Below are 25,676 nucleotides of genomic sequence, written 5' to 3' on the forward strand. Positions count from 1 at the left end.
ATCCCCATGCACAAAACTCAAGTCCAAATAAAATAAAGACCTAAATATAAATCCACTGAATCTGATAGAAGAGAAAGTGGGAAATAGCCTCCAACACATGGACACAGGAGCCCACTTCCTATGTATAACCCCTATAGCACAGACACTGAGAGGAACAATAAATAAATGGGACCCCCTAAAACTGAGAAGCTTCTGCAAAGCAAAGGACACAGTCAATAAGAGAAAAAAGCAGCCTACTGAATGAGAAAAGATATTTACCAACCTCACATCAGACAGAGGACTGATCTCCAAAATATATAAAGAACTCAATAAACTAGACATCAAAATTCCAAATAACCCAATTTTTAAAATGGGCACAAAACTAAACAGAGAATCTCATCAGAAGAATCTCAAATGGCTGAAAGAAATGTTTAACATCCTTAGTCATCAGGGAAATGCAAATCAAAACAACTCTGAGATACCATCTCACGCCAGTCAGAATGGTTAAGATCAAAAACACCAATAATAGCTTATGCTAGAAAGGATATGGAGTAAGAGAAACACTCCTCCATTGCTGGTGGGAATGCAAACTTGTACAACCACTTTGGATATCAGTTTCTCAGAAAATTGGGAATCAACATCAACTTATATCAGGATACCCAATACCACTCTTGGGAATATACCCAAAAGAAGCTCAATCATACTACAAGGACACTTGTTCAACTATGTTCATAGCAGCATTATTTGTAATAGCCAGAACCTGGAAATGTCCTAGATGCTCCTCAACCAAAGAATGGATAAAGAAAATGTGGCATATTTACATATTAGACTACTACTCAGAGTACTTTGAAAAAACAATGATATCTTGAAATTTGCATGAAAATGAATAGAATTAGAAAACACTATCCTGAGTGAGATAACCCAGACCGAGAAAGATGAACATGGTATGTACTCACTCATAAGTAGTTACTAGCTATAAAGCAAAGGATATTGAGCCTATAGTTCATGATCCTGGAGAAGCTAAGTAACATGGTGAATCCTAAGAAAAACATACATAAATTCCCCTGGAAAGGGAAAATAGACAATATTGCCTCACAAAATTGGGAGTATGGGGGTGGGAGGAATGGGGAGGACAGAAGGGGAAGATGAGGGGAGAAAGAGAGGTAGGAGGAGAACTTGAGGGAATGGGATAGTTGAGATGGAGGAAAAACAGAGATGAGAGCAAGGAAAGAGATATTATGATTGAGGGAGCCATTATGGGGCTAGCAAGAAATCTGACACTAGAGAAATTCCCAGGAATTCACAAGGGTGACCCTAGCTAAGTCCCTAAGCAACAGAGGAGAGGGTGCCTGAACTGCCCTTGCCCTGTAGTCAGACTGATGAATATCTTAAATGTCACCATAGAACCTTCATCCAGCAACTAATGGAAACAGAGGCAGAGACCTGCATCAAAGCATTGGACTGAGCTCCCAAAGTCCAGTTGAAGAGTGGGAGAAGTGAGAATATGAACAAAGAGGTAAAGACCATGATGGGTACCCCTGCAGAAACAGCCTACCTGAGTTAATGGGAGCTCACCAACTCCAGCCAGACAGGGAAGGAAGCAGCATAGGACCAAACCAGTCTCTCTGAATGTGAGTGACCGTTGTATGGTCAGGGACCACTGCAATGGTCACCAGGATTTATCGCTACTGCTTGTACTGGCTTTTTTGGAACCTAATCTCTTTGGATGGAGAAATCTTGCTCAGCCTAGGTATAATAGGGAAGGTCTTGGACCTTCCCCAAAGCAATGTGTCTTATCCTCTCTGAGGAGTGGATGGGGAGTGGAGTGTGGGAGCTAGGTGGAGGAAAGGAAAGGAGGGGAAGGAGTTGGAACTGGGATTGGTATGTATAATAAAAAAGACTGTTTTCTTTAAAAAAAATAAATGAAAGAAGGAAAAAATAACGAGAAAGAAAAAAAGAATATTGGGCCAGGTGGTGGTGGTGGTGCATGCCTTTAACCCCAGCACTCAGGAGGCAGAGGGAGGTAGATTTCTGTAAGGTTGAGGCCAGCCAGGTCTACACAGCGAGTTCCAGTACAGCCTGGGCTTATTACACAAAGAAACCCTCTCCGGAAAAGAAAATATTGGTTGTACCATTCTCTTTATAACTAGAGAAATCATGATAAAAGGTATTTCTATACAATAATATTTTGTGAAATATCTTCCAAATAATAAAGTAGGTCTTATTTTGCCACAATTTACTTATGAGAAAAGGATGCTCCATAAATAAAATCTCTTTTAGAACATTCATTTATTTTATGTGTATCTGTGTGTACCTGAGTGTGTTCATGCATACCACACACATGCAGGAGCCCATAGAGGTCATAAGAAAAATCATTTTCCCTGGAACTGGAGTTACAGATGGTTGTGAGCCACCCTGCGGTTTCTAAGAACCAAACCTGGGTCCTCTGCAAGAGTAGCAAGTGCTCTTAACTACTGAGCCATTTCTCCAGCTGCAAGATCCCATTTTTACAACATATGTGCATGTTCACCTTTGCATAGAGAAGTGTCTGTAGCAGTGCCTGTTAGTCATGGGCAGTGGCTGATTACCTCTAGAATGAATATGGAGGGTAGAAACAGACTCGCTTTTTCTTGTTGCATGTTTTACTGTTAATTCATTTTCTTAAGTTACTTAAGTGAGAGCAAAACAGAACTCAGGGAAGATACCATCCAGCCTTCACCATGTCTGAGTTTCTGTGGGCTTCCTCCTCAGGGCTCCTGGGAAGTCATCACAGCAGCAATATTACAATCAATGCCTTGTTTGTCCCACTCCCTAGAGAGAGCAATAAGTCTGGACAGTGACACACTTGGGACTCTCCACTAGTGAGCACCATGAGATCCATACAGAGATGTATATTAAAAACCTCAGTTCCCAGAACTCCCAGTCTTGTCCTCCTGCTCCCAACCAGCATAAGTACCTGGAGTCTAATATGGCACCCCTGGAGCTGCTGACCCTTCAGCTCCTGCCTGAGGCTTTCTCCTATTCCAGACCACTTCCTTTACCTTCTCTAAGTGGCTGGCTCTGTGAATCTATCAAAACAAGAGATGATGACTCATAACCAAGTAGAGATGAAGTACCAGATCCAGCCCATTCCAATCTAGCTGACAGCCCACAGTAAAGCAGTATGTACGCACAGAGGACTGTACACCATCACACAACATTTGTTGGCACATCAGGTAACTCTTTTGCCAGGTCCTCAGCAAAGACCATCAGGACTGAACATTGAATAAGAATGTAAGTACTGTTAAGCCCTGTTTTTTGCTGTCTTATCTCCCTTCTTTTCCGGACTTTCCTCCATTTTCCTTACCTGTGCTGCTGGCTTCCTGCACTTGCCTCAGGAAAACCTACCCTCAAGAGAGAGCAAACGATTTACATAGCTAAGACTTTCCACTGAAATTCTCCCACAGTCAGAAAATAACTGTAAAAAATTCCAGAAAGTTTTGATGATTTGAGGATATGTCTACATGAAAATTGGATTGAGCAATCCAGAAGTTTTACTTGCACTGCTGTCCATACTGATTTCTCTTTAGCAACCAGCCCAGCCCTTTCTTGCCAGTCCTGGTTCTTAACCATGAGACAGGGAAACTCAGAGAGAGAACAGGTTTCATTATGTTTCAAATGCCTGCTCTGTTTGCAAAGGGCAGCTGTGGTTGAAGTGGCAGAAGTAATGTGAATCAGTTTTGTGACAGGAAGTCCCCATGGGGATGATAATAGACAGCTTCTTACTGCAAATAGGCATTTCCCCAACAAGGAAAACGGGTGCTTTTCCTCAGGTCTAAGAACATTTTCCTGACAGATGTGGGAACAAATCCACAAGTCCTATTTCCTGGATTCATCCTTACAAGCCATGTCGCTGTTTGTTTATCTGCACCCCATTTAAAAGCAAGATTCTTGGCTTCCCACCTCCTCAGCCACATTCTTCCCTGCTACCTGCCTCCCACCCCACTCAATGTGACCTTAGGAAACATAACTTGGTGCTCTCATCCTTAGTAGCATGGATTTAAAAGTAGAAGCAGAGCTGGGCAGTGGTGCACTCGGGAGGCAGAGGCAGGTGGATCTCTGTGAGTTTGAGGCCAGCCTGGTCTACAAGAGCTAGTTCCAGGACAGGCTCCAAAGCTATAGAAACCCTGTCTCGAAAAACTAAGAAAAAAAGGCAGCAGAATGTTGGAGACTCTGGTGAGCCGTAGGACATGAGAGTGCAGCAGAGCTGATGCCACCCACCGGCTACCCCTCCACCCAGCACGTGGTGTCAAAGGTGAGGGAAAGATGAGCTACCCAAGGCAGCAAGAGAGCTGACTGGCTGGCTCTGGGAGTTGGAGAGTTGGAGAACTAGCCTTGTTCCTCATCAGGGCAGCACTCTGGAGAGCCTGGGCACCACACTAGAACTGACCCAGTTGGCAGAGAAGCAGGTGAGCCCACCCTGAGGGCATGAGAACAGGAAAGCTGACCCCGCCCCCTTTCCCTTTCGTCTGTCACTGGAGCCATAGATAAAAGAAAGATGCCCTCACCTACTCCCCACCCCTTGCTAACTGCCTCCTGCTGCCTTTTTGCAGGCAAGAGAACCCTAAGGTCATGAGACTGAAAGAACTAGCCCTGCCCCTCACCAGCTGCAGCACAAAGGAGAGCAGACTCTGCAGCCAGCCCTGAAGGCATGAGAACAGAAAATCTGAACCCCCCTCCCACCACCTCCCAGGTATGTCCTCTCTACAGCAATTGGGAGAGAGAGAGAGCTCTGCATCTCCTGGGGAGGACAGCAGAGTTGGCCCTGGTGGTGTGAATGTGAGCCAGACCCGGGGGCCTGAGAGCAGGCTGCAGTGGTTCAAAGCAGTGCTGAAACGGGGAGTAGGGTGTGGTGACAATGGCGGAAAACTGGCATTCTGACCAGTCCTGCTGACACCCAGGACCAGGACTGGGGCTCTAAGTGGGCCCTTCCCAACATCTACCTCATCTATGAACAGTTAGAACAGGAGAAGGGTAAGAAACTACAAAGCCAGAACTCCAGGATCTCCAGGACACAAACATATCAGGAAATCCCGGGGAAGTCAGGTGAGAGCCCGTTGTTTATACAGCAACAGCAGAAGGGCCTGGAAGCAGACCAATGATTCCTGGCAAGGAATACCTGCAAATGAAAATCAAAGACTGAAGGGTAGAGCCACACCACAGACTACACAAGGAAATTCTTTTTCTTCTTTTCCTGTCTTTCTTTTTTACTCTTTTCTTCTTTCTTCTCGTGCTTGTTTTTTGTTTGGGTTTTTTTGGGGGGGGGGTTGATTTTTCTTTTAAAATTTGTTTTGTTTCATGGGGGAGGTTGTAAGGACAGAGGGCGGATCAGGGGGATGGGATACATACAGAATTGGGATGCATGATGTGAAAACCGCAAAGAATCAATAAAAGTTATTTTTTAAAAACATCAGAAACAAATATATAGCCTTTAGCTTTATAATAAAGCGTAAACATATGTGTGTGCACGCAGATATATATATATATATATATATATACAATCATATATGTGAATATATACATATATGTGTAAATGGGCACTTTTCTAGCTATATGTAAGGCAGCACAATGTAAAAGCAAATGAGAAGTACAAATAAGAGTTAAGAGGGAAAGTTTAAGTGAGGGAATAATATCAGCAGTCAGAAATATAGGCTTTGTGATCAGATGCAATTGAACTTAAATTTTTAGTTCCTAATCTAAACACTTATTAATCTGTGTCTCTGAACATGTTACATAACTCGGTGAGATTCAACATCTTCAATTATACACAGGGATAATGTTTACATCACAGAGTTACAGAACTCTGTGAGCTTCAACATCTTCATTTATATACAGGGATAATGCTTATGTCACAGGGTTGCTCTGATCACCAAGCATCTTTACATGAACGAACAAGTTCATCATTAGAAACTGTGAGTTTTAGTGCTTTTCTGTTTAAACATGTGCTTTCATTCTTCTCCATATACATTTTACCTCATTATAATTACCTGTTGAGTAGAAACCCTTTATAATTACCTATTTTACATCCTACCATGAAGGGTATAAAATTAAAGTTATTTTAGGTTTTTGTGAACATACATTTTATTTAAAAATAATGAGAAAAAATTCATCTGAATTGAGTTATTGTAGCAATTATTAGTAACAAATTATATATTTTTAGCTTCAACTATTTGGAATCACAGATTTTCATCTGTGTTTGATCTATATAAAACATTATTTTCTAATAATAGCATATCATAAATTTTTAAATAATAAACATATGGAATTGTCCATTGTTTCCAGGATCTATAGAATACCAAAATATTTAGACATAAAATGGAATAGTATTTTCACAGAGGCTCTGTGCATCCTCACACACATTAAATTGTCTCAGGATTGCTTGTAATATTTAATTCACAGCCTATGCATCATCTCATTTGTGTGGATTTGTAGTATTCCTCATGCAGCAGAATCTTACGTTTTCCTTCTTGGAAAATATTTTCAAAACTGTTTTCTATGTTTGGTTGAATTTCCTGATGGAACATGTATGATGGGCTATAAGAAAAACCTATACCAAGTCATCTAGTAGAACCATGTACTTTTTTTAAAAGCCTAGTCCATACATTCAAAATTTAGTATTTTTATTACTCAAGTAAGTATGTAAGTTAGCATTAGTCTTTCTTTTGTTATATATGAGGCGGGATAAAGCATAATACCAACTGAAGAGAAGTCATTTAGAGAAGTGGCATATGAATTATGAAGATGGAAATTCATTCTTATAAATTAATTTGTACTATTTGAGTGGTCTGGGCACCAGAAAGCTTGCCCTGTACATAGCTTCAAGAGTGCGAACTGATAAACTATATGAACTCTGACATTCCCTTCAGGAGCCAGGTTCCTCATATGTGTAGCCCATTCATAAGCTTACTGCCATAAATATAGTAGCTTGGCTTTCTTTAGTTTGGAGATTCATACCATATAGTGTTTATTAGCATGACCTTTGGATCCTGATAAACATGACATAAATTGAAATGTACCCTTTATGAGTTTTAATTCTCTATGCCTTCTAATTTGTAAAACACATAATGATGATAATGATCTTTTCATAAGGTAGGTATAATATTCAAATATGATAATGCATTGAAGTTACTGATTCAAGGAAGATGCTCTGAAAATGGTAGCTATGGTGACAGTGATAATGTTAAAGATAAAGAAAAATCATTAAGCACTCAGTCCTTTTATCAGTACCATGTGTATTTTGTGCTGGGGTGCAGCAATGAGGGTTCCTTGACAGCTCACTCATATGATCCTTTCCGTTCTTGTGGTGGCAGATGGACAACAACAGCTGGACCAGTGTGTCACACTTCATCCTCTTGGGCATCTCTACTCACCCAGATGAGCAGATTCCTCTCTTCCTTCTCTTTCTACTCATGTATATAATCAACATTTCTGGAAATTTTTTGATTTTTGCCCTCATTGTCTCTGCTCCTTATCTTCACACACCCATGTATGTCTTCCTCAGTAACCTGTCCTTGGCAGACATATGCTTCACCTCTACCACAGTCCACAAGATGCTAGAGAACATTTTCTCCTCTACAAAGGCCAATTCCTACATGGGCTGTTTAGCCCAAACTTATTTCTTCATTTGCTTTGAAGCCATGGAAAACTTCCTTTTGGTTGTGATGGCCTATGACAGGTACATTGCCATCTGCCTCCCACTCCGCTACCCCACAATACTGACTAGAAGGCTGTGCACACAGATGGTGGTTCTGTGCCATGTCCTCTCCCACCTTCATGCCCTGCTGCACACCTTACTTATGGGTCAACTGATCTTTTGTGCAGATAACAGGATTCCCCACTTCTTCTGTGACCTCTATCCTCTGATGAAAATATCCTGCACCAGCACCCAACTCAACACCTTGATGATTCACACAGAAGGAATGATAGTCATCAATGGCACTCTAATCATCATCATTGCCTCCTATGCCTTCATCATCTCAGCGGTACTCCAGATCCCCTCTGCCAATGGAAGGTGGAAAGCCTTTTCTACCTGTGGTTCCCACCTCACCGTGGTGGCCATATTCTATGGCACCCTCACATGAATCTATTTCCGGCCCCTTTCCAGCTATTCGGTGACCAAAGGTCACATTGTGACAGTCATGTACACAGTGGTGACTCCTATGTTAAACCCCTTTATCTACAGCCTGAGGAATGGAGATGTCAAGAAAGCCTTCAGGAGATGGGTAAAATGACTGTAAGCCTTCTCTCTGGCTCAAACCTCAAGCTGAGTCTAAACTATTATACTAGGAAAATCATTTTGTCCTTCATAAATCTGACTCCTTTAGAATAGCCCAGAAAGGCTGAGTTAGGAGGACTATACATTCAAGATATGCCTGAGATATCCTTATTCTTAGCAATTTAGTTAGACCCTGTGTCAAAATAAATAAAAGGAGGACTGGAGATGTAAGTCAGCAGTAGAACACTTATAAAGCATGCACAAGATCCTAGCTTCAACTTCAAATGCTCTAGAAAATCTAAATTGAATACACATCCATAATTTTCTCATTAGATAATGTCATAAAGTGTTTCTTAAGCCTGAAGTACAAAAATCAAAGGGAATCACCATGTACTTAGTGTAAAACACCAACAGGGGTTTCATTGCAATTAAGGATGATCCACAGGCCTGAGGTTAAATAAAGAGTTGTGATTCTATGTGTCCATAAAGTGATTCTGACTAATTTGTGGAGAAATTGGTTTATAAACAGGCTATGTAGAGATAAAAAATTCTAAAGGTCCAGGTATCAGATTCTAAAAAAAAAAATACAAAAATAGGAAAGACCATGCAACCCAAATCCAAATAGTCAAACATACCCTGAAAACACTGGTGTAATCTCTGAACTTCCCAGTGAGATTTATGCTCCAACAAAACCAACAATGATGGTTGGAAAACTAAATATTATCAGATCTGTTCACATGTGCTTTGCACCACTACCTCTAATTCAGACTATTATGGTACATGAGTTTTGTCAATAATTGGTCACTGTCACACTTCCTAACTGCCAGGGATACCATGAGGGCAATATTGGTGTTCATATTTTTTGCAAGTCCCTACAAGACAGATAAAGTGGGTTAACTACTTTAACATGGGAAGGACATAACAATATTTATGGGGATCAGAATTGAATAGGTACCCAGAACTAAGTGTACCACTTTTTTACACCAACCACATTTTTTCTACTTTTTTATTTAAAAGAATTTTTCCTCATTTTACATAGCAACCCCAGTTGCCCCTCTTTCCCCTTCCCCCACTACCACCTTCCCCAGCCCCAACCCCTATCCACTCCTCAGAGGGGGTAAAACCTTTCTTGGAGAGTCAATAAAGTCTGGCACACAAAGTTGAAGCAGGAACAAGATCCTCCCATCTGAGTCAAAGTTGAGCAAAGTATCCCACCATAGTTCATGCACCTGGGATAGGTCCTGGTCACATTGCCAGGGCCTCCTGAACAGACCAAGACTCATAATGATCTCTCACATTCAGAGAGAATAGTTCGGTCCCATGAAGGCTCCCCAGCTGTCAGTCCAGAATCCTTGAGCTCCCACTAGCTCAGGTCAGCTGTCTCTGTGGTTTTCTCAATCACAGTCTTCATACCTCTTGTGCATATGATCTCTCCTCCCTCTCTTCAAATGAATTCTGACAGCTCATCCCAGTGTTTGGCTGTGGGTCGCTGCACTGCTTCCACCTACTGGATGTAGGTTCTATGATGCCAATTAGAGTAGTCACTAATCTGATCTCAGGGGAAAACCAGTTCAAGCACCTTTTCTACTATTGCTGGGAATCTTAGCTGGGATCATCCTTGAGGATTGCTGGGAATTTTCCTAGTACCAGGTTTCTCCCTAACCCCACAATGACTCCCTCTATCAAGTTATCTCTCTCATACCTCTCCCTCTCCATCCCTCCCCTGATATGGGATTCCCCTTTGTATGCTGTGAATACCATTGGTTATTAAAGAAACTGACTTGGCCTGATAGGGTAGAACAGAGCTAGGCAGGGAAAACTAAACTGAATACTGGGAGAGAGGAGGTGGAGTCAAGGAGAAGCCATGGAGCCTTGGAGGAGACACACTGAAACTTTGCTGATAGGCCGCAACCTCATGGTGATGCACAGATTAATAGAAATTGGTTAAATTGAGATGTAAGAGATTAGCAAAAAAGAAGCTAGAGCTAATGGGCCAAGCAGCGATTTAAATAATATGGTTTCTGTGGGAGTCTGGGCATCCAGAAAACAATCAATCAGCCTCCATGCAACAAATTGGCACACCAACATGGTTGACTAAATCCACATAAAACCTAAGAAAGCTTGGAAAGGAATTCTAGGCACTAAAAAATAAAGTTTAGTTGTATTTTTCCCATTGGGCTTTGCTTGCTGGTGGCATGCTATGGCTCATTTAATAGAAGTCTTACTGATTCAGTGAAAGCAGAAAACTAGCTGTGTGGTTTTGAAAACTTTGTCTTCCTGGGCCATGCTGCCAGCATGAACTCTGACGAGGTCTAGCTATGGATCATTTAAATGGGGTTTGTGAGCAATGTGCTACAACTTGCTTAACAGCAACATAGACCAGCTGTGTGCCTAAAAATGGGGCAATGTACGTGGCTCTCAGAGGCAGCGAACAGCTCTGCCATGTAGGACTGAGTGGGGAAGGCAAGAAGTGCCATATTTCCTCTAGCAATGTCACACCTTAGGTTTTTAAGAAGCACTTAGCATTTAAGAAACACTCCTGCCGGGCGGTGGTGGCGCACGCCTTTAATCCCAGCACTCAGGAGGCAGAGGCAGGCGGATCTCTGTGAGTTCGAGACCAGCCTGGTCTACAAGAGCTAGTTCCAGGATAGGCTCGAAAAAGCTGCAGAGAAACCCTGTCTCGAAAAACCAAAAAAAAAAAAAAAAAAAAAAAAGAATTACAGGTATACAATAGAACAGATTCAGACATTAAAGAACTCTAAATGAGTCACAGTGTTGGATACACTGTACGTAGGCTTTGGAATGAGAAATTTCTGTTGTTAGAAATTTCTGTTGAAGTGAAGGATGGGAAGAGCTTGGAGGAATAGGATAGTTGGGATATAGGAAGGGTGGATATGGGAACAAGGAATTATATATCTTAGTTAAGGGAGCCATTCTAGGGTTGGCAGAGATTTGAATCTAGAGGGGTTCCCAGGTGTCCAGGAAGACACCCCCAGCTAGGTCCTTGGGCAGCTGAGGAGAGGGTGCCAGAAATGTCCAGATCCTATTGCCATACTCATGAATATCTTGCATATCACCGTAGAACCTTCACCTGGCATTGGATGGAGAAAATGACAGAGCCCCACATAGGAGCACTGGACTGAGCTCCCAAGGTCCTGATGAGGAGCAAAAGGAGGGAGATCATGAGCAAGGAAGCCAGGACCGTGAGGAGTGCGTTTACCCATTGAGACGGTGAGACAGATCTAACGGGAGACCACCAAGTCCAGTTGGAATGGGACTGATGGAACAGGGGACCAAACCGGACTCTCTGAATGTGGCTGATGGTGGAGGAGGACTGAGAAACCAAGGACAACGGCAATGAGCATGAACTCTACAGCATGGACGGGCTCACTGTGAGCCTTGTCAGTTTGGTTGCTCACCTTCCTGGACTTAGGGGGAGCTGGGAGGACCTTGGACTTAACATAGTGAAAGGAACCCTGATGGCTCTTTGTCTTGGAGAGGGGTGGAGTGGGGGTATGGGTGGAAGGGAGGGGAGGGAAGGGAGAGGAGGAAGGGAGGAGATGGAAATCTTTAATAAAAAAATGAGAAAAAAAAAGAAAAAAAAGAAAACATTGAGGTGTTGAATTGTTTCTTATGTGATACTGTGAAGGTTAAATATCCAATAATTTAAATAACATTTCTTTGATTTCTCCCCATTATTTCACCTTTACACTATTAATTAAAATATTATTATTACCATGTGTATTGAATTTACTGAGTCATTTGCATATATTTTATCAATATCTTTACAGTGTAGCTCAATGATAGGGCACTTACATAGTACATACAAGGCAACACACACATGCACACATTATACAAATTTAATATATATAATTTGATGAGTTTGAGCACATGTAAACATAAAAGGATCATCACCATATCTATTATCTCAACTACTTTCCTCATACTCCCAACCTTTTATGGATTGTTTGTCTGTTTGTTTTGGTGAAGACATTTAACATACTCTTTACTTTCTAAACAAATACCCATTATCAATAATAATATATTGGACAACTAAAAACCTATCAAGGCAATAGGTCTCATGTTACATAACCTGACCAAAACAAAAATATATACAGAAGAATACAGCAGCTTCATGGGAAGAGACCTTCAACACAAGACTTGACTGACTGATCTTAATGTTGAGAAAGCTGACTCATATTTTAGCAGGTCTGATTGTGACTCCTCTGAAGTGAACTGGATGAGAGGAAATACTAGGAACTAAAAGTTTAAGCAGTGATGGGTTAAAGAGAGTAAGAGAAAGGAGAGATGGAGGTAGGTTAACCAAGGCTATGGATGTATACAGAAACATTGTGAAATCTCTCTAGTTAGTAAATTAATGGAAATTAGCTTACCAAAACCAGGAAGTTGAACAGAGATCGATGCCCTGCTCAGGTGAACAACACTGCTCCTGAAGAACATGGGTTATTAAATAAAAAACCCCAATACCAGGAAGAGAATGTTTCCCTATAGGTTATTGGTCAATGGTGCCCCAGAGGCATCAAAATCAACATAGGCTACTGCCATTGCTCTTGATTGTCTACCATAGCTATTGCTGAAGTCACAACTCATTTTGTATGTAGAACATAGAGAAATAAGTATCAAATTGACCAGGAAACTCTCTCTGCTTAGCACCTTTCATAGAAGTGGAAGGTGTTATGCTAACTGCTGGGAGAGAAAAGACATAAATGATTTTATTCATCCCTGTCCTTTGCATGCTACAAACCCAAGTGACCAAGCAAGATGTTTTTACTAGTGTAATAGTGGCAAGACTCTTTGTTGGGTAAGGGATTATAGAGTGGTGAAATTAACAATTTTCTTTATTAGATTGAAATATTTTATCATAGGTTTGTGTTGCTCTCCACTTTGATCAGAGAAGCTACTAATTACAGTAGACAGTGGTTAATACAAACTCATAACTGTTCAAAGGGTTATGAAAAAGCAACTCTGAATGCTCAGTCATAGCTGGGACATCTATGTAAACCTTGCCCCCAGCAAGACTCAGGGAGCATTACAGAAGACAGAAGAGAAAGACTAAAAGATCTGAAGGATAGGATGTGAAATGTTGCCTCTGGACACATGAACTCATAGAAACTGTGCATACCTACACAAGAGCCATATGGGATCAAGACAGTTAAAATTTCTAACAAGAGGACTGGAGAGATGGCTCATTTGTTATGTGTATGGGCTGCTTTTCCAGAGGACCCAAGTTCAGTTCCCAGCATGATGACTAACCACAGTCTATAAAATCAGAGTTATTATGTTCTCTTCTGGTTTCCATAGTCACTTTATAGATGTGACATACATGCAAGTAAAACATTAAATGCATTAAGTAAAACTTTTAAAAATTCCAGTCTAGAGTCAGGGAGTTTCTTAAGCTCTACCCTTAGCTGTGGAACTATTGCTGGAAATGACTGCTAAAGGAGAGTTATTTTTGGGAAGTAATCACTAAGAGTTTCCCTTTGTCCCAGAGGACAACCTCAGAGCCATTTATATACTGGTACGATCAGCTTGATTCAGTAGGTTATATTTTTTAAAGTGGTATATTATGGAGATGGTCAGGAGGAGAAGGAAGGATGGAGTTGGGGCAAATATGCTTAAGATATATTTTATACATCTATAAATGTTTCAATAAAAAATAGAATTCTATTAACTTACATTCACTCTGCTCTTACTGGATACCAAGAACTTGTGTTCCATAGATTTAGTCTTTGTTTATTGTTTGAGAATTTAATATATGTATAAAATACACTTTGGTCAAATCTGTCTCTAAACCCCACTCCAACTCCTCCTTGACCCAGTAGTCATCTACTACTTCTGGCTGTAAAAGTCTTTCTGTCCCCTCTCCCTTGAAAATCCTTGAACCTGGTGGAGAGGGAAATTATATCAATCTCAACACTCCCCAGTGTCTTTTTCTCTGCATGTTGACCAATTCTGAGTCTCTATGGTAATTATCATCTACTGCATGAAGAAGATCCTCTGATGAGGGCTAAAAGCTGCAGCAATCTTTGAACATAAAAACAAGTACTTAGGTGACAGTTTAATAATATGCCTATTTAGCTGAATAATGACAATGTGCTATTCCTTAGAGTCTATGAACTACCTATCCACAAATTATTGGCCCAATTAACAGCACTAGGAATGAGTTCTGGCTCTTGGTGTGAGTCAAAAAATTAAGCAGAAAGTTATTCCTGTAACATTTGTATCACTTTTGCACCAGTGGGCATATCTTTTCAAGCCAGTTCTCCTTTCATCTCACACAGTTAACAATTGGGTAAATCTCAAAGTAGTCAAAGTTACTATTATTGTGATGATATACCATAATCAAATGCAACTTGGGAAGGGAAGGGTTTATTAGGTTTATTCTTCATCATCATTTTTCATCATTGAGGAAGTCAGTAAAGCAACTCAGGCAAGGCAGGAACCTGTAAAAAGGATCTGATGAAGAGCCCATTAAGGATTGCTGTTTACTGGTTTGCTCCTCTTGATTTTCTCAGCCTGTTTTTTTTTTTTACAGACTAGCACAGGGTAGCAGCACTCCCAGTGGGTTAGCCCTTCTCAGCCATTCAGTAATTAAGACAATGCCCTCCACACTTGCCTACGGCCCATATTTATGGTGCCACTTTCTCAATTGAGGCTCCCTCCTCTCTGATGATTCTAGTTAGTGTCAAGTGACATAAAACCTGACAACACAGCAAAACTATTGCTGTCCTTTCTCCCCCAGAAGCATAGCACGTTCTGGCACTAAGAAAGCTAGTTATAGGGGTGACATTTTCAGGTAAAAACCAAATTGATTTCTCCATTTTCTATGGCTCAAGCATGCGATGTCTTAAGCAATAGGGTCTTACCACCAAGTTCTGGTGGATGAACAAGATCAGTAACAATAGTCTGTAATGTTTGAACTGGAAGAGAGGTATCCCATACCTAGCTCTGGGATTTTACTTAATAGACTCTTCTGTTTAGGAGAGGCATGTCCACAATATAGGGTAATACTGCTTGACTATATATATTCACCCCTCTACTCTGTACAACAATCTTAAATTATAAGAGGCTCTCTATAAGCCCATGTTACACAGAACTTTTGGTCTATCTAAAAAAAATAAATGCTTACAAAATGTCAATAATCACAACCTTTAGTTCCTCTCTTACAACATTATTATGAAATGACTATAAGTAGAATTTTTCCCTAACCATTAATGATGATGTGAGTAGTCTACATCTTGGAAAATTTAATAATTTCTATTCTCATCAGTGGTCTTTCAACTACACTTGAGAGAAAAATAATTGCTCTATTTGGCAAATGTTATTTTATAAGATGCTAACATAACAAACAGTTGACTTTTCCTCACACAGCCACTTCTCAGGTAATTTTAGTTTTATCCCCTCCAAGACCTTTAAATCTTTCTTGCCATATCCATCTTAGCTTGGAGTTAATATTTCTCCTATTTTCTATACTCACGTTTTGGTAATCTATATGTTGCCTCTGATATTTCTATTTCCATATAAAACTTTTTCATCCACTTCAAAAAAATATGTAGTCAAGTGATTGGAATATAAAATAAAGAGAGGATAAAATGAAAAATAACAAAAACTTATATAGTCAATCATCTATAAATCATCACCTCATGTCTATCTAATGCAGATCACAAAATCTGTATTAACACAGCCAAAGAACAATTGAAGACAAATTGGAAAATTTTAAATGATAAACATTGAACTTATTGTCTGTTAAATGGTTGTTGAGAGGCTATAGATATATTATGGTTAAGGAGAGTTATTCAATTGCATCCATGACTTATTTTAATTTTAATTTACTACACAACAGTGTTGTAAATCATGTTGACTTCACTCTGGAAGACAGTATGAGATACATGATTATAAAACATGATCAAGTTCTGCAAGTCATATTGATTTGCTACCATACTGATGATGCATTCTCTGGGTTGAATGTTATATACTCAAAGGTTTAGTAATTTATGACTGAGTACATATGATCATTGTCTTTCTTGGTCTGGGTTACCTCACTCAAAATGATGTTTTCTAGATCCATCTATTTGCCTGAAAAAATCAAGATGTTATCATTTTTCAGCTGTGTAGTACTCCATTATGTAAATGTACACATTTTCCTTATCCATTCTTTGGTTGAGGGCCATTTAGGTTGTTTCCAATTATCACATGTGATTTTTAAACATAAAGCAAAGAAAACCAGCCCACAATTCACAATCCCAGAGAACCTAGACAACAATGAGGACACTAAGAGAGACATACACAGATCTAATCTACATGGGAAGTAGAAAAAGACAAGATCTCCTGAGTAAATTGGAAGCATGAGGATCTTGAGAGAGGGTTGAAGGGGAGAGGAGAGGCAGGGAGGAGAACAAATAGAAATGTAGAGCTCAATAAAAATCAATTTTAAAAAAAAAGGTAATTTGAAAGTACCTGCAGAGTCACAGTGTTATGAGATTCTCAGTCAGTCAAAGGGACTAAAAATGATTTATTCATAAATCTGCTTCTTTCCAAATTCAACCAAGAGGGTGTTGATAGCAAAAATTATTTCAAAGGTATATGATTCATAGACACTATTAACAGTATTTTCAGACTAACCCTTGCTTCTCAGGATGTGTATTGGCATTCTTCGTTTGCCTGAGAGTCAGGCTGGAAGCTTCCTGAGATGCAAAGTTTCCTAAAAAACCTCCGTAGAGCTCCTTTAACTTCCTGGTTCCTGAGGCTGTAGATTAGTGGATTTAACATAGGAGTGACTACTGTGTAGAAGATGGCCACCTGGCGATCCTGGTCTAAGTGATAGCTAGAGGACGGCTTGAGGTACATGCGAATCACAGAGCCATACAAGAGCAACACAACCAAAATGTGAGAACTGCAGGTGGACAGAGCTTTGCTCAGGGCAGCAACTGAATGCATGCGGGCTATAGCAACACCTATGCAGACATAGGACCCCAAAATGAAGAAGAAGGGACTGACCACCACAGCTACACCCTCAGTGAAGATTAAGATTTCATTGACCACCGGTTGAGTGCAGGAGAGCTTCAGCAGAGGAGTGATGTCACAGAAGAAGTGAGTGACCTGGTTGTCACAGAAGGTTAATCGAGTGACCAACAAACTGTACAGGAGACTGTTAAGGCTGACCACAACCCATGAGGTCAATGTTATTCGTAGACAGAGGTTATGACTGACAGTGGCAGAGTATCTTAAAGGGTCACAGATGGCAACATAGCGGTCATAAGCCATGGCAGCCAGTAAGTGGCCTTCCATGCTGCCCACTGCCATAAAGAAGAACAGCTGTATCATACAGCGGTTATAGGAAATGCTTCTATTCACAGACAGTGTGTGCACCAACATCTGAGGAACCGTGATGGTTGTTAGAGATATGTCAGTCAAGGAAAGTTGGCTGAGAAGGAAATACATGGGGGTCTGAAGCTTGGGGTCTGAACAAGCAACAAGTACTAGTAGAGTATTTCCCATAACTGCCATCAGGTACATGACTAGGACAATTCCAAAAATAACTGGCTGCATCTCTGGCCTGCTGGATAAGCCCAACAACACAAATTCAGTCACTTCTGTTCTGTTCTTAGTGGCCATGAAACATGCTCTACATCACCTGTAAAGTGGAAATATCAGAGTTGGAAGAGGAGGAGAAAGATACCAAGGTCCAACAGATCTCCGAGTTTCTTCAACTTAAGTGGGTCACCCACTTGAATGAAGATAAATTCCTATCCTTAAGCATCAAGAAAGATAGTTTGTTCTTTTGTAATGGTCTTCTTTTACATCAACTAAACTTACTCAGGATGAGGGTAGAAATACAATCCTCTATTTTGTCAGTGGTTAAGTTTTGATGAAATATCTTGCAATTGATGGTACCTTCACATCTCTTCATGGAAGATTTTCTTTGTAAATACATTAAAAGTGCACAGCAAAGGCCTAAATTTTCATGGCAGTATACAAATAAAGATATTTTGATAAAATATTGTATTTCTATATGAATGTGAGAAAATTAATTTTAGAGCCACAGAGATGACTCAGTCTGTACAATGCTGGCGACACAATCATCAGGGTCTGAGTTTAATTCCCAGAAATGACATAAGAAAGCCAGGCATGATGGCACTGGCTTGAAGTCCAAGCACTAAGCATGCAGAAATGAGTGGATCGTGGAGCTCATTGTCCATCCAGTGTCATGCCAGTGAGACACACCATTGTAAAACCAGGATCAATAGCTCCTGAAGAATGGTAACAGAGACTGACCTCTGGCCTCCACTTTCCATGCATCTGCTGTGAATATACACACAAACACACTCACATAAGCACCCATCTACAGGCATGAAAATACACACAAAAATAATAGTAGGATATAATTATACTAACAAATATAATAAAAGGGCAGTCATTGTTCTAAGTTTGCTACCTCCGTGTTTAGTTTTACCTTTTGGGTGGTCCATATATCTGTGTCTGAACCATATGCTGATATATGTGTGTTTGTATGTTATCATGTCTTTGGCATTTTTTCTGCGAGAAGAAAGTCCGTTCTCTTCACAGGGCCTCACACTTCCTTTGTCCTCCAAGTTTTCATGGTTGTTTTGGTTCTTTGGTTCCTGGTTTTCATCAACTTTTCTGTATATATTCAATAAATTAACAAATAATGTAACTAGATGCTGCCAGCATTCTCAACCTTTGCTTGTCAAGATGTTTTCGTATAAATGTGTGATACCTGCTGGCTGAAAATGTTTGTTTTTCAGCTTAAATGAGAAGCTTTCTGCCTGTGTGACTCCCTTTCTTTTTCTGGGTTTATTTCTGGTGGTATTTTTAGATATTTTATTTCTGCCATCCCTAAATTTTATAAAGATGCTGTATCATTAATTCTGTGATGAATAAGAAAAATTATTGTTTTGTTTTTTGTTTAATTTGGGGTTTTGTTTGTTTGTTTGTTTGTTTGTTTGTTTTGAGACAGGGTCTTCCCATGGATCGAGGAGGCTGGCCTCAAGCACAGAGATCTGCCTGCTTCTCCCTCTCACATCCTGGGATTAAAGGTGTGTTCCACTATTCCCAGCCTGATTTTTTGAATAGGAAGAAGATGGTTCATTTCTGAGAAAAAAAATCATATTTCTTTGAACTCAGGAGTAAAGCGAGAGCTAAGTGGGAAGTCATTGCTTCACACAGGCCCAACTTCTTTCTCAGAACTCATGTGAAATTGAGGTACCATGGTACACATTTATCTCCCCAGCAGTTTCCCAAAAATATTGCTAATTGGACATTAAGCTTTTTAACTAGGCCCTGTTTCCTTAAGTTTCCCACCTAAATTTCTTTTTTTGTTCACAACTAGATTGTAATCATAGTAATTCATGATTCACATTTATTTATTCTTGTAATCATGTTATTGTCCTAAGAGAACTTTATTGTACTATTTCAATATAATGCTGTTCTCCTCATGTGTGGATGCAGTTCTCTGAAAATCCATAGTTTTATATTATTTCTTATACCATGAAGGAAGTGTTTCCTTTGGTGAGTTCTTTTCAGTGGTGTGTGTGTGTGTGTGTGTGTGTGTGTGTGTGTGTGTGTGTGTGTTTCTTGTTTTAGATTGCTGGTATCAATCAATTGTTCCTGCTATTGTATTTGCAAGTATGAATCCATACCACTCTCTCCCAAGAGTATGAAGACTTACTGTCTGAAAATGTAAAAAGCATGTTTTCATGCAACTTATCCCAAATGAAAGTGGGGGCTTTCTTTTGAGACAAGACACAAGACAAGTAAATTAATAGTTATAGCTTTCCTAGAGCATATTTTTCAAATTTTCTCTGGGTTCAAAGGATGGCCAGGGATGATCTGAATTTCTAGATAGAGAGAAAGATGTGTCCAGGATGACTGTTCAGTCCTCATGTTGGGAAACGTGCACTTTGCTCCTATACGCTATGGAAACCACTCCCTCACCCTTCTCTTGAATTGGCTGCCTCTGGCATGCCATCCCTTCCAATAAGAAGTATGTTCTCCTCTGCTACAGTCCTTCCTGGTATTCTAAGGTCTGATTTCCTTGTTACTTTCATTGTCTCTCAAAACTCCACAGGAATGTCAAGCTTCCTAATGATTGTCCTTACTTCTTACTTATTACACCTTGCCCTTTGTTACTGAGTTGCTGAGATCTCTGGAGAGACAGAGGAACTAAAACAAAAGTTAAACACAACATCAAAGTCATCTCAGCTACAGATGATTACTTAAAGTCTCTACCAAAGGAGGTCACTCACAAAAGGATTAAGTATCCTTTTGTGCCATTAGTCCTTAGTACTTTAAATATTTATTGTCCTATAAAGTCTCAGATATCAAATGGAAGCTCGCACCATATTTTACCAATAGGACTTTACTTCATCTGGCTGCAGCTTTCTTCACCACTTGCCATATTTTCCTCTCATCCCCATTCACTGGCTGGACTTTGGTTTTCCTACATCTTCTCATTCACATATTGCCAGACCATCTTAGTTAAAGGATCATATTGGCAAAGCAAGAAAGAGCTGTAAAGATAGAGAAAACTTACATTATCCAATGTTTATATTTTGCCTTCATTTCTTCCCATATCCACATATATCAGTGGAAGCAGCTTTAACTATCTTGTGTTCTTAGTATGCTATTTTTCTTCAAAATCCATCAAACTCAGATGTCAACATACAGCTAGAAATGAACATGAAGGAGAAGAGGCAGGCAAGAAGAAAAGAAGATGAAGTCTCTGTTGGGGAAGAGTAAAAGACAATAATATAGAAATAGTGAAGAAGTCTGTTATTATTCCTTATAAAGATAATAAAATAGTGCAGCCTGTTTTCTTTCAAGTAAAGAAAAATCATGTTTTTCAAACAATCATATTCAAAGAGAGTAGCAAACAAAAGTTACATTCTTGTTGGTTAATTTCAAGAACCCATCTATGTTTCCTTTCTGTTCTCCAGTCTCTTTTAAACTCCTATCAGACTCTGAACTCTGTAGACCCTGTTCAAGCAACTTGTAGCTATCAAGGTCACTGAGCAAAGAATGGAGAAAACATGTTGTTTAGGAGAGATAAGAAGACACCCACACAGACAGTGCTGAAACTCTTCAAATCTGTAAAGTTAACTGTAATACACCTGAGGTGAAAGAATGCCTAGAAACCAGCATACAACCATACACCATCTCTCAGTTCCTGGCTGATGCTTCAGGGACATCTTGAGACATAACACTGATTTTTCTTCACTTTTCTGTTCTATGAAAACATCACCAGACATGTTCTCACTCTTTATTACTTGATCAATGTTTGAGTGTTAGAAGTAGACTTTCCTTAGAAACATATGGAGCCACTCACCCTCTCAAACTGAAGACTGATTCTATGATACATAAATAAGATTCTGTTTTTTTTAACCATGCCAAAAACAGATCTTCCAAAATTCTCACAAAATAAATTAGATGCTCTGTCACATGCTTCACAATCTTAGATCCTCAGCACATTTCTCCATACCTTCCTTCACTCTTCATTGCCAACCCTTTGATCCATTTAAGCATTCTTTTTTTACTCAAAAATGTATTTTAGTATAATTAGCAATTATTCCACCTTATTCCTTCCATTGACTGCACTATTTTATCTCACATTTCGATTCTCTTTGATTTTCTAAGTTTCAATGTCACTACTTTTCTAATTTCTGTCCCCTTTCAATTTACTTCAGGACAGGACATAATGTTAATCTCATATTATTTTAGAGGGTACACCAAGTTAATGGTGTAGACAGACTCACCTTCCCTCTTGTTCTTTAAAACCCTCTCTTATCATTTTTCTTGAAAGCCTCTCTGAAGGGTAGCTTATCACAATAAAACCAGGCTTACATCCTTGCACTCACTCTGGGACTCTATGAACCCCTGGAGACTCCAGTTGTGTTCAGAAGAAACACTAATTAGAATGAATTAACCCCTTGCACCTTCCTGTATCCAATAGGGCTGTAACTCACAAGCCTGCATGTTCTCCTTCTTTATGCTTAGATGCTACTGCACCTCTGAGAGAAACCCATAGAACAAAAACAATTGAGCCTGCAGGGAAATTCTCCCCTTTGGGAGACACTATCACAGTCTTGTAAGCTATCAAAAGTTGGGCAAGAAGGAACCCATGAGGAAGCTGATTCCAAGTCATCTTTCAAAGCATATTCTTCCTGTAATTAGACTTTTCTTATGAATCCAAATAATATAACCCAACTTAATTGGGTGTTAGGCATGAAGATTAGTGAGAGAGCAACAGGACAACTCTAACAATGACCACATCTCCATGGGATATCATTTCCTGTTCTTTCCAAATTCCATACTTTGCTGGGTTAAATTTAGCCATTTTATTATTTGTTTTAGACATATTATCTGCAAATAACCTGATTTAAACTAGTTTTGCAAAGCAATAAGTGGAGAGGTTTTTGATCTCATTTTAAAATATAGTAATAGTGATATATTTTGATAATTATAAGTCACCAAATTGCTGAAAACTGAGTACAAAGCAGTGTTTCTCATGATTCAATCACTAGCTAGGAAATTCCAGAAAAAAATAAGTACATTTAAATCAATGTTTTAAAAATAAGGACTGCATTTTAAAGATTCTAATTGATTATCTATCACCAACTGGTCAACCCTAAAAAGAGATCTGTACAAGCAACTGAACAGACTCAGCTCGGCATATGAATGTATGCAGGCATGTGTGTGTTTGTGTGTGTGTGTGTGTGTGTGTGTGTGTGTGTGTAACTTCTCTCCCAAATTAAAGGCTAATCAGTTTCAAAATCCCTACTTCATAGTAAGGCCTTGATGAAACTATTATTTGTATACTACATTTCATATGAGGTGTGTCCTGGGTTTTAGAGATGGCAATCATCCATGCCTTATAAAGCAGTTCTATGCTTCTGTGTTTAGTGTATCTACTCATCTTTCCCTTCGGTATTACATAGAGTTTTCTAAAGAAGCAATGGGATATACGTATACATTCAAAAGAGAGATTTGTTGAGTTAGTTTACACAATAAAAGCAGGATGATCCAATAGAGGTTATCTGCATGCTGGAGATAGAGAACCAGGCTCTCTGTGCAGGAGACTTGATCCCTCTACAGTTCAAAATCCAGCAGTAAAATCCTGGAAACTCCCTGACAGTCACTAGTTCTAAGTCCACATTGAAAGACCAAAGAAGGTGAATTGTGAAGATTTCAGTGGATGGCAACAACAACAAAACAGTCACTGAGTAAAGAAAGGGCTTGCCAACACTGTGCTACCTTAGTCTCACTTTCCTCCTTTGTCTGGACAGTCTCAATATTTTAGGATGCATTCTTTCTTCAGGACAGATTTGTCCTCACCCTGTGCAGTCATTGTTGCACTGACAATTTCAGAGCTGCATTACCACAGTCCCAGGCATCTTTCACTCCAGTCAAACTGGAAAATCAGATCAACCACCTCACCTTTCTGTTTGTTTTTCAAAATTAAAAAAGACTTATTCTGTGTAATCAGAAACAGTTCTTATAATCAGTAAAGTTGGAAAGAAAAATCAATAGATGAGAACTACTAATGATGACCTTTGAATCATTTTTTAGGATATAAAAGTGACTCTAGATTTAGGAAGAAGATGGGTTATATTCTTAGTAAAGAAGTCAGATGAGTCATTTTGCACAGTGTAGTACAGTCGTGTCTCCTTTCTTGGTGGTATATTTTAACAGGTATAGATGACTAAGTTATTTATTTTTATCTTTCATTGTATATTAGACAAGGGAGAGATAAATAATAATAGAGTTTTGAATTACAAGATGAGGTTCTGATGATCCATCCATAACATACCTTAGTAACTATGAAAAAATGACAATATGTTGTGTACTTTAAAACAGCTGAATTAATAGATTTTAAATATTCTATACAGAAGAAAATGACAAATGTCAATAGTTATGTTATTAGTCTGATTTTGTAATTCAGCAATCACATACACTTGAAGCATCATATTATTGGTCTGATGTAGTTACCACCAACCACCAAGCAGCAAAGAGACCCTACTGTTGGCTGGACTGCCACCACCTACTGTATCCTCTTTCCCAAGGCTTACTCTATCAACAGCTCCACCAACCTCATCATCTTCCCCATGGTCAACTCTGCCCCAAAACTCTAGCAGACCCCAAAGGCCAAGGTAGAGCCCAGAACAATCAGAAGAACAACAGACTCCACAAGCCCACTTTGTCTCTACAGGAGGCCAGGTTGGATCTAGGAACCCAAAGCTTCACAAACCTCACCAGGAATACCCTACTGGACCCAAAGTCTTGCCAGTCACCAGAACTCTTGGCCATCTAGGTCAGAAGATAAGAGATGAAACAAAAACAAATGAGCAGCCTTTTTGTCCGGGCGGCGTCCCTGGGCTGCCTGGAATCCCTGATCCTGTGCAGTGGAGTTCCATCTGGACTGGTGAGTGAGTGTGACCCTGGGGCAACCTGCCCTGGAAGAGAGCACAGACCCTCTCCCCCAGCTCCCTCTGCAGGCTTGTCTTTGTTTCTCATGTCCCTGCCTCTCCAAAGCCTTCCCTAGTGTTTTCAGGTGTCCTGCTCCCATACTAAGGCCATCCACACATAGGGGTCAGACTCTGGCCTCCAGGCAGGTCTGAGGATTCCTGCAAGGGAGTGCGGGCTTCTTCAGATTGTACTGCAAGGAATAGCTCCTGCTCTGGCACTGAGGAGATCCAACCAGATTCAGTCACAGCAAAGATTGGGCTCCATTTGAAAGAAGAGATGGGCAGGCGCCAATGCAAGAACTCCTCCGACAACCCGAAAGGCAACATAACATCACCAGAATACAGTCATCCCAAAACAACAAGAATTGAACACCCTACTCCAGAAGAAATAGAAGAAACCGACCTTAAACAGTACTTCATGAAAATAATAGAGGACCTTAAACAGGAGGTAAAAAACTGCCATAAAGAAATGGAGATGACAAACGAAAAGGTAGACAAAATAAATAAATCTCTCAAAGATACCCAAGAAAAACAAGAAAAACAAGATAAAGCAATCAAACAGGTAAGGGAAACAGTACAAGACCTGAAAAATGAAATGGAGGTAATGAGGAAAACACAATCTGAGGGAAGACTGGAAATGGAAAGTCTGAGTAAACGAACAGAAACTTCAGAAACAAGTATTTCCAACCGAATACAAGAGATGGAAGAAAGAATCTCAGACTCTGAAGATACTATAGAGGAAATAAATTTACAGATTAAAGAACAAAACAAATCTAAAAAATTCTTAACACAAAACATCCAGGAAATCAGGGATACCATGAAAATACCAAACTTAAGAATAATTGGTATAGAAGAAGGAGAAGAATTACAACTCAAAGGCCCAGAAAACATATTCAACAAAATTATAGAAGAAAACTTCCCCAACCTAAAGAAGGATGTTC

The 25,676-nt window shown here is 39.7% G+C and overlaps 2 protein-coding genes across 2 annotated transcripts; one reads left to right on the plus strand and one right to left on the minus strand.

Annotated features, from left to right (window-relative positions):
* Nucleotides 1-7,328: 7,328 nt before the first annotated feature.
* Nucleotides 7,329-8,249, plus strand: LOC119818408 (olfactory receptor 1Q1). Its single transcript, XM_038335725.1, is given in 1 exon segment — nt 7,329-8,249. A coding segment is annotated over 1 exon segment (921 nt).
* An 8,636-nt stretch (nt 8,250-16,885) lies between these two features.
* On the minus strand, nt 16,886-17,869 carry LOC119820031 (olfactory receptor 1361-like). Its single transcript, XM_038338273.1, has one exon. It carries the CDS (start codon nt 17,867-17,869, stop codon nt 16,886-16,888), a length of 984 nt encoding a protein of 327 aa, XP_038194201.1.
* Nucleotides 17,870-25,676: the final 7,807 nt, after the last annotated feature.

This window comes from Arvicola amphibius, chromosome 7 (genome assembly GCF_903992535.2).
Source record: "Arvicola amphibius chromosome 7, mArvAmp1.2, whole genome shotgun sequence".
NCBI lineage: Eukaryota > Metazoa > Chordata > Mammalia > Rodentia > Cricetidae > Arvicola > Arvicola amphibius.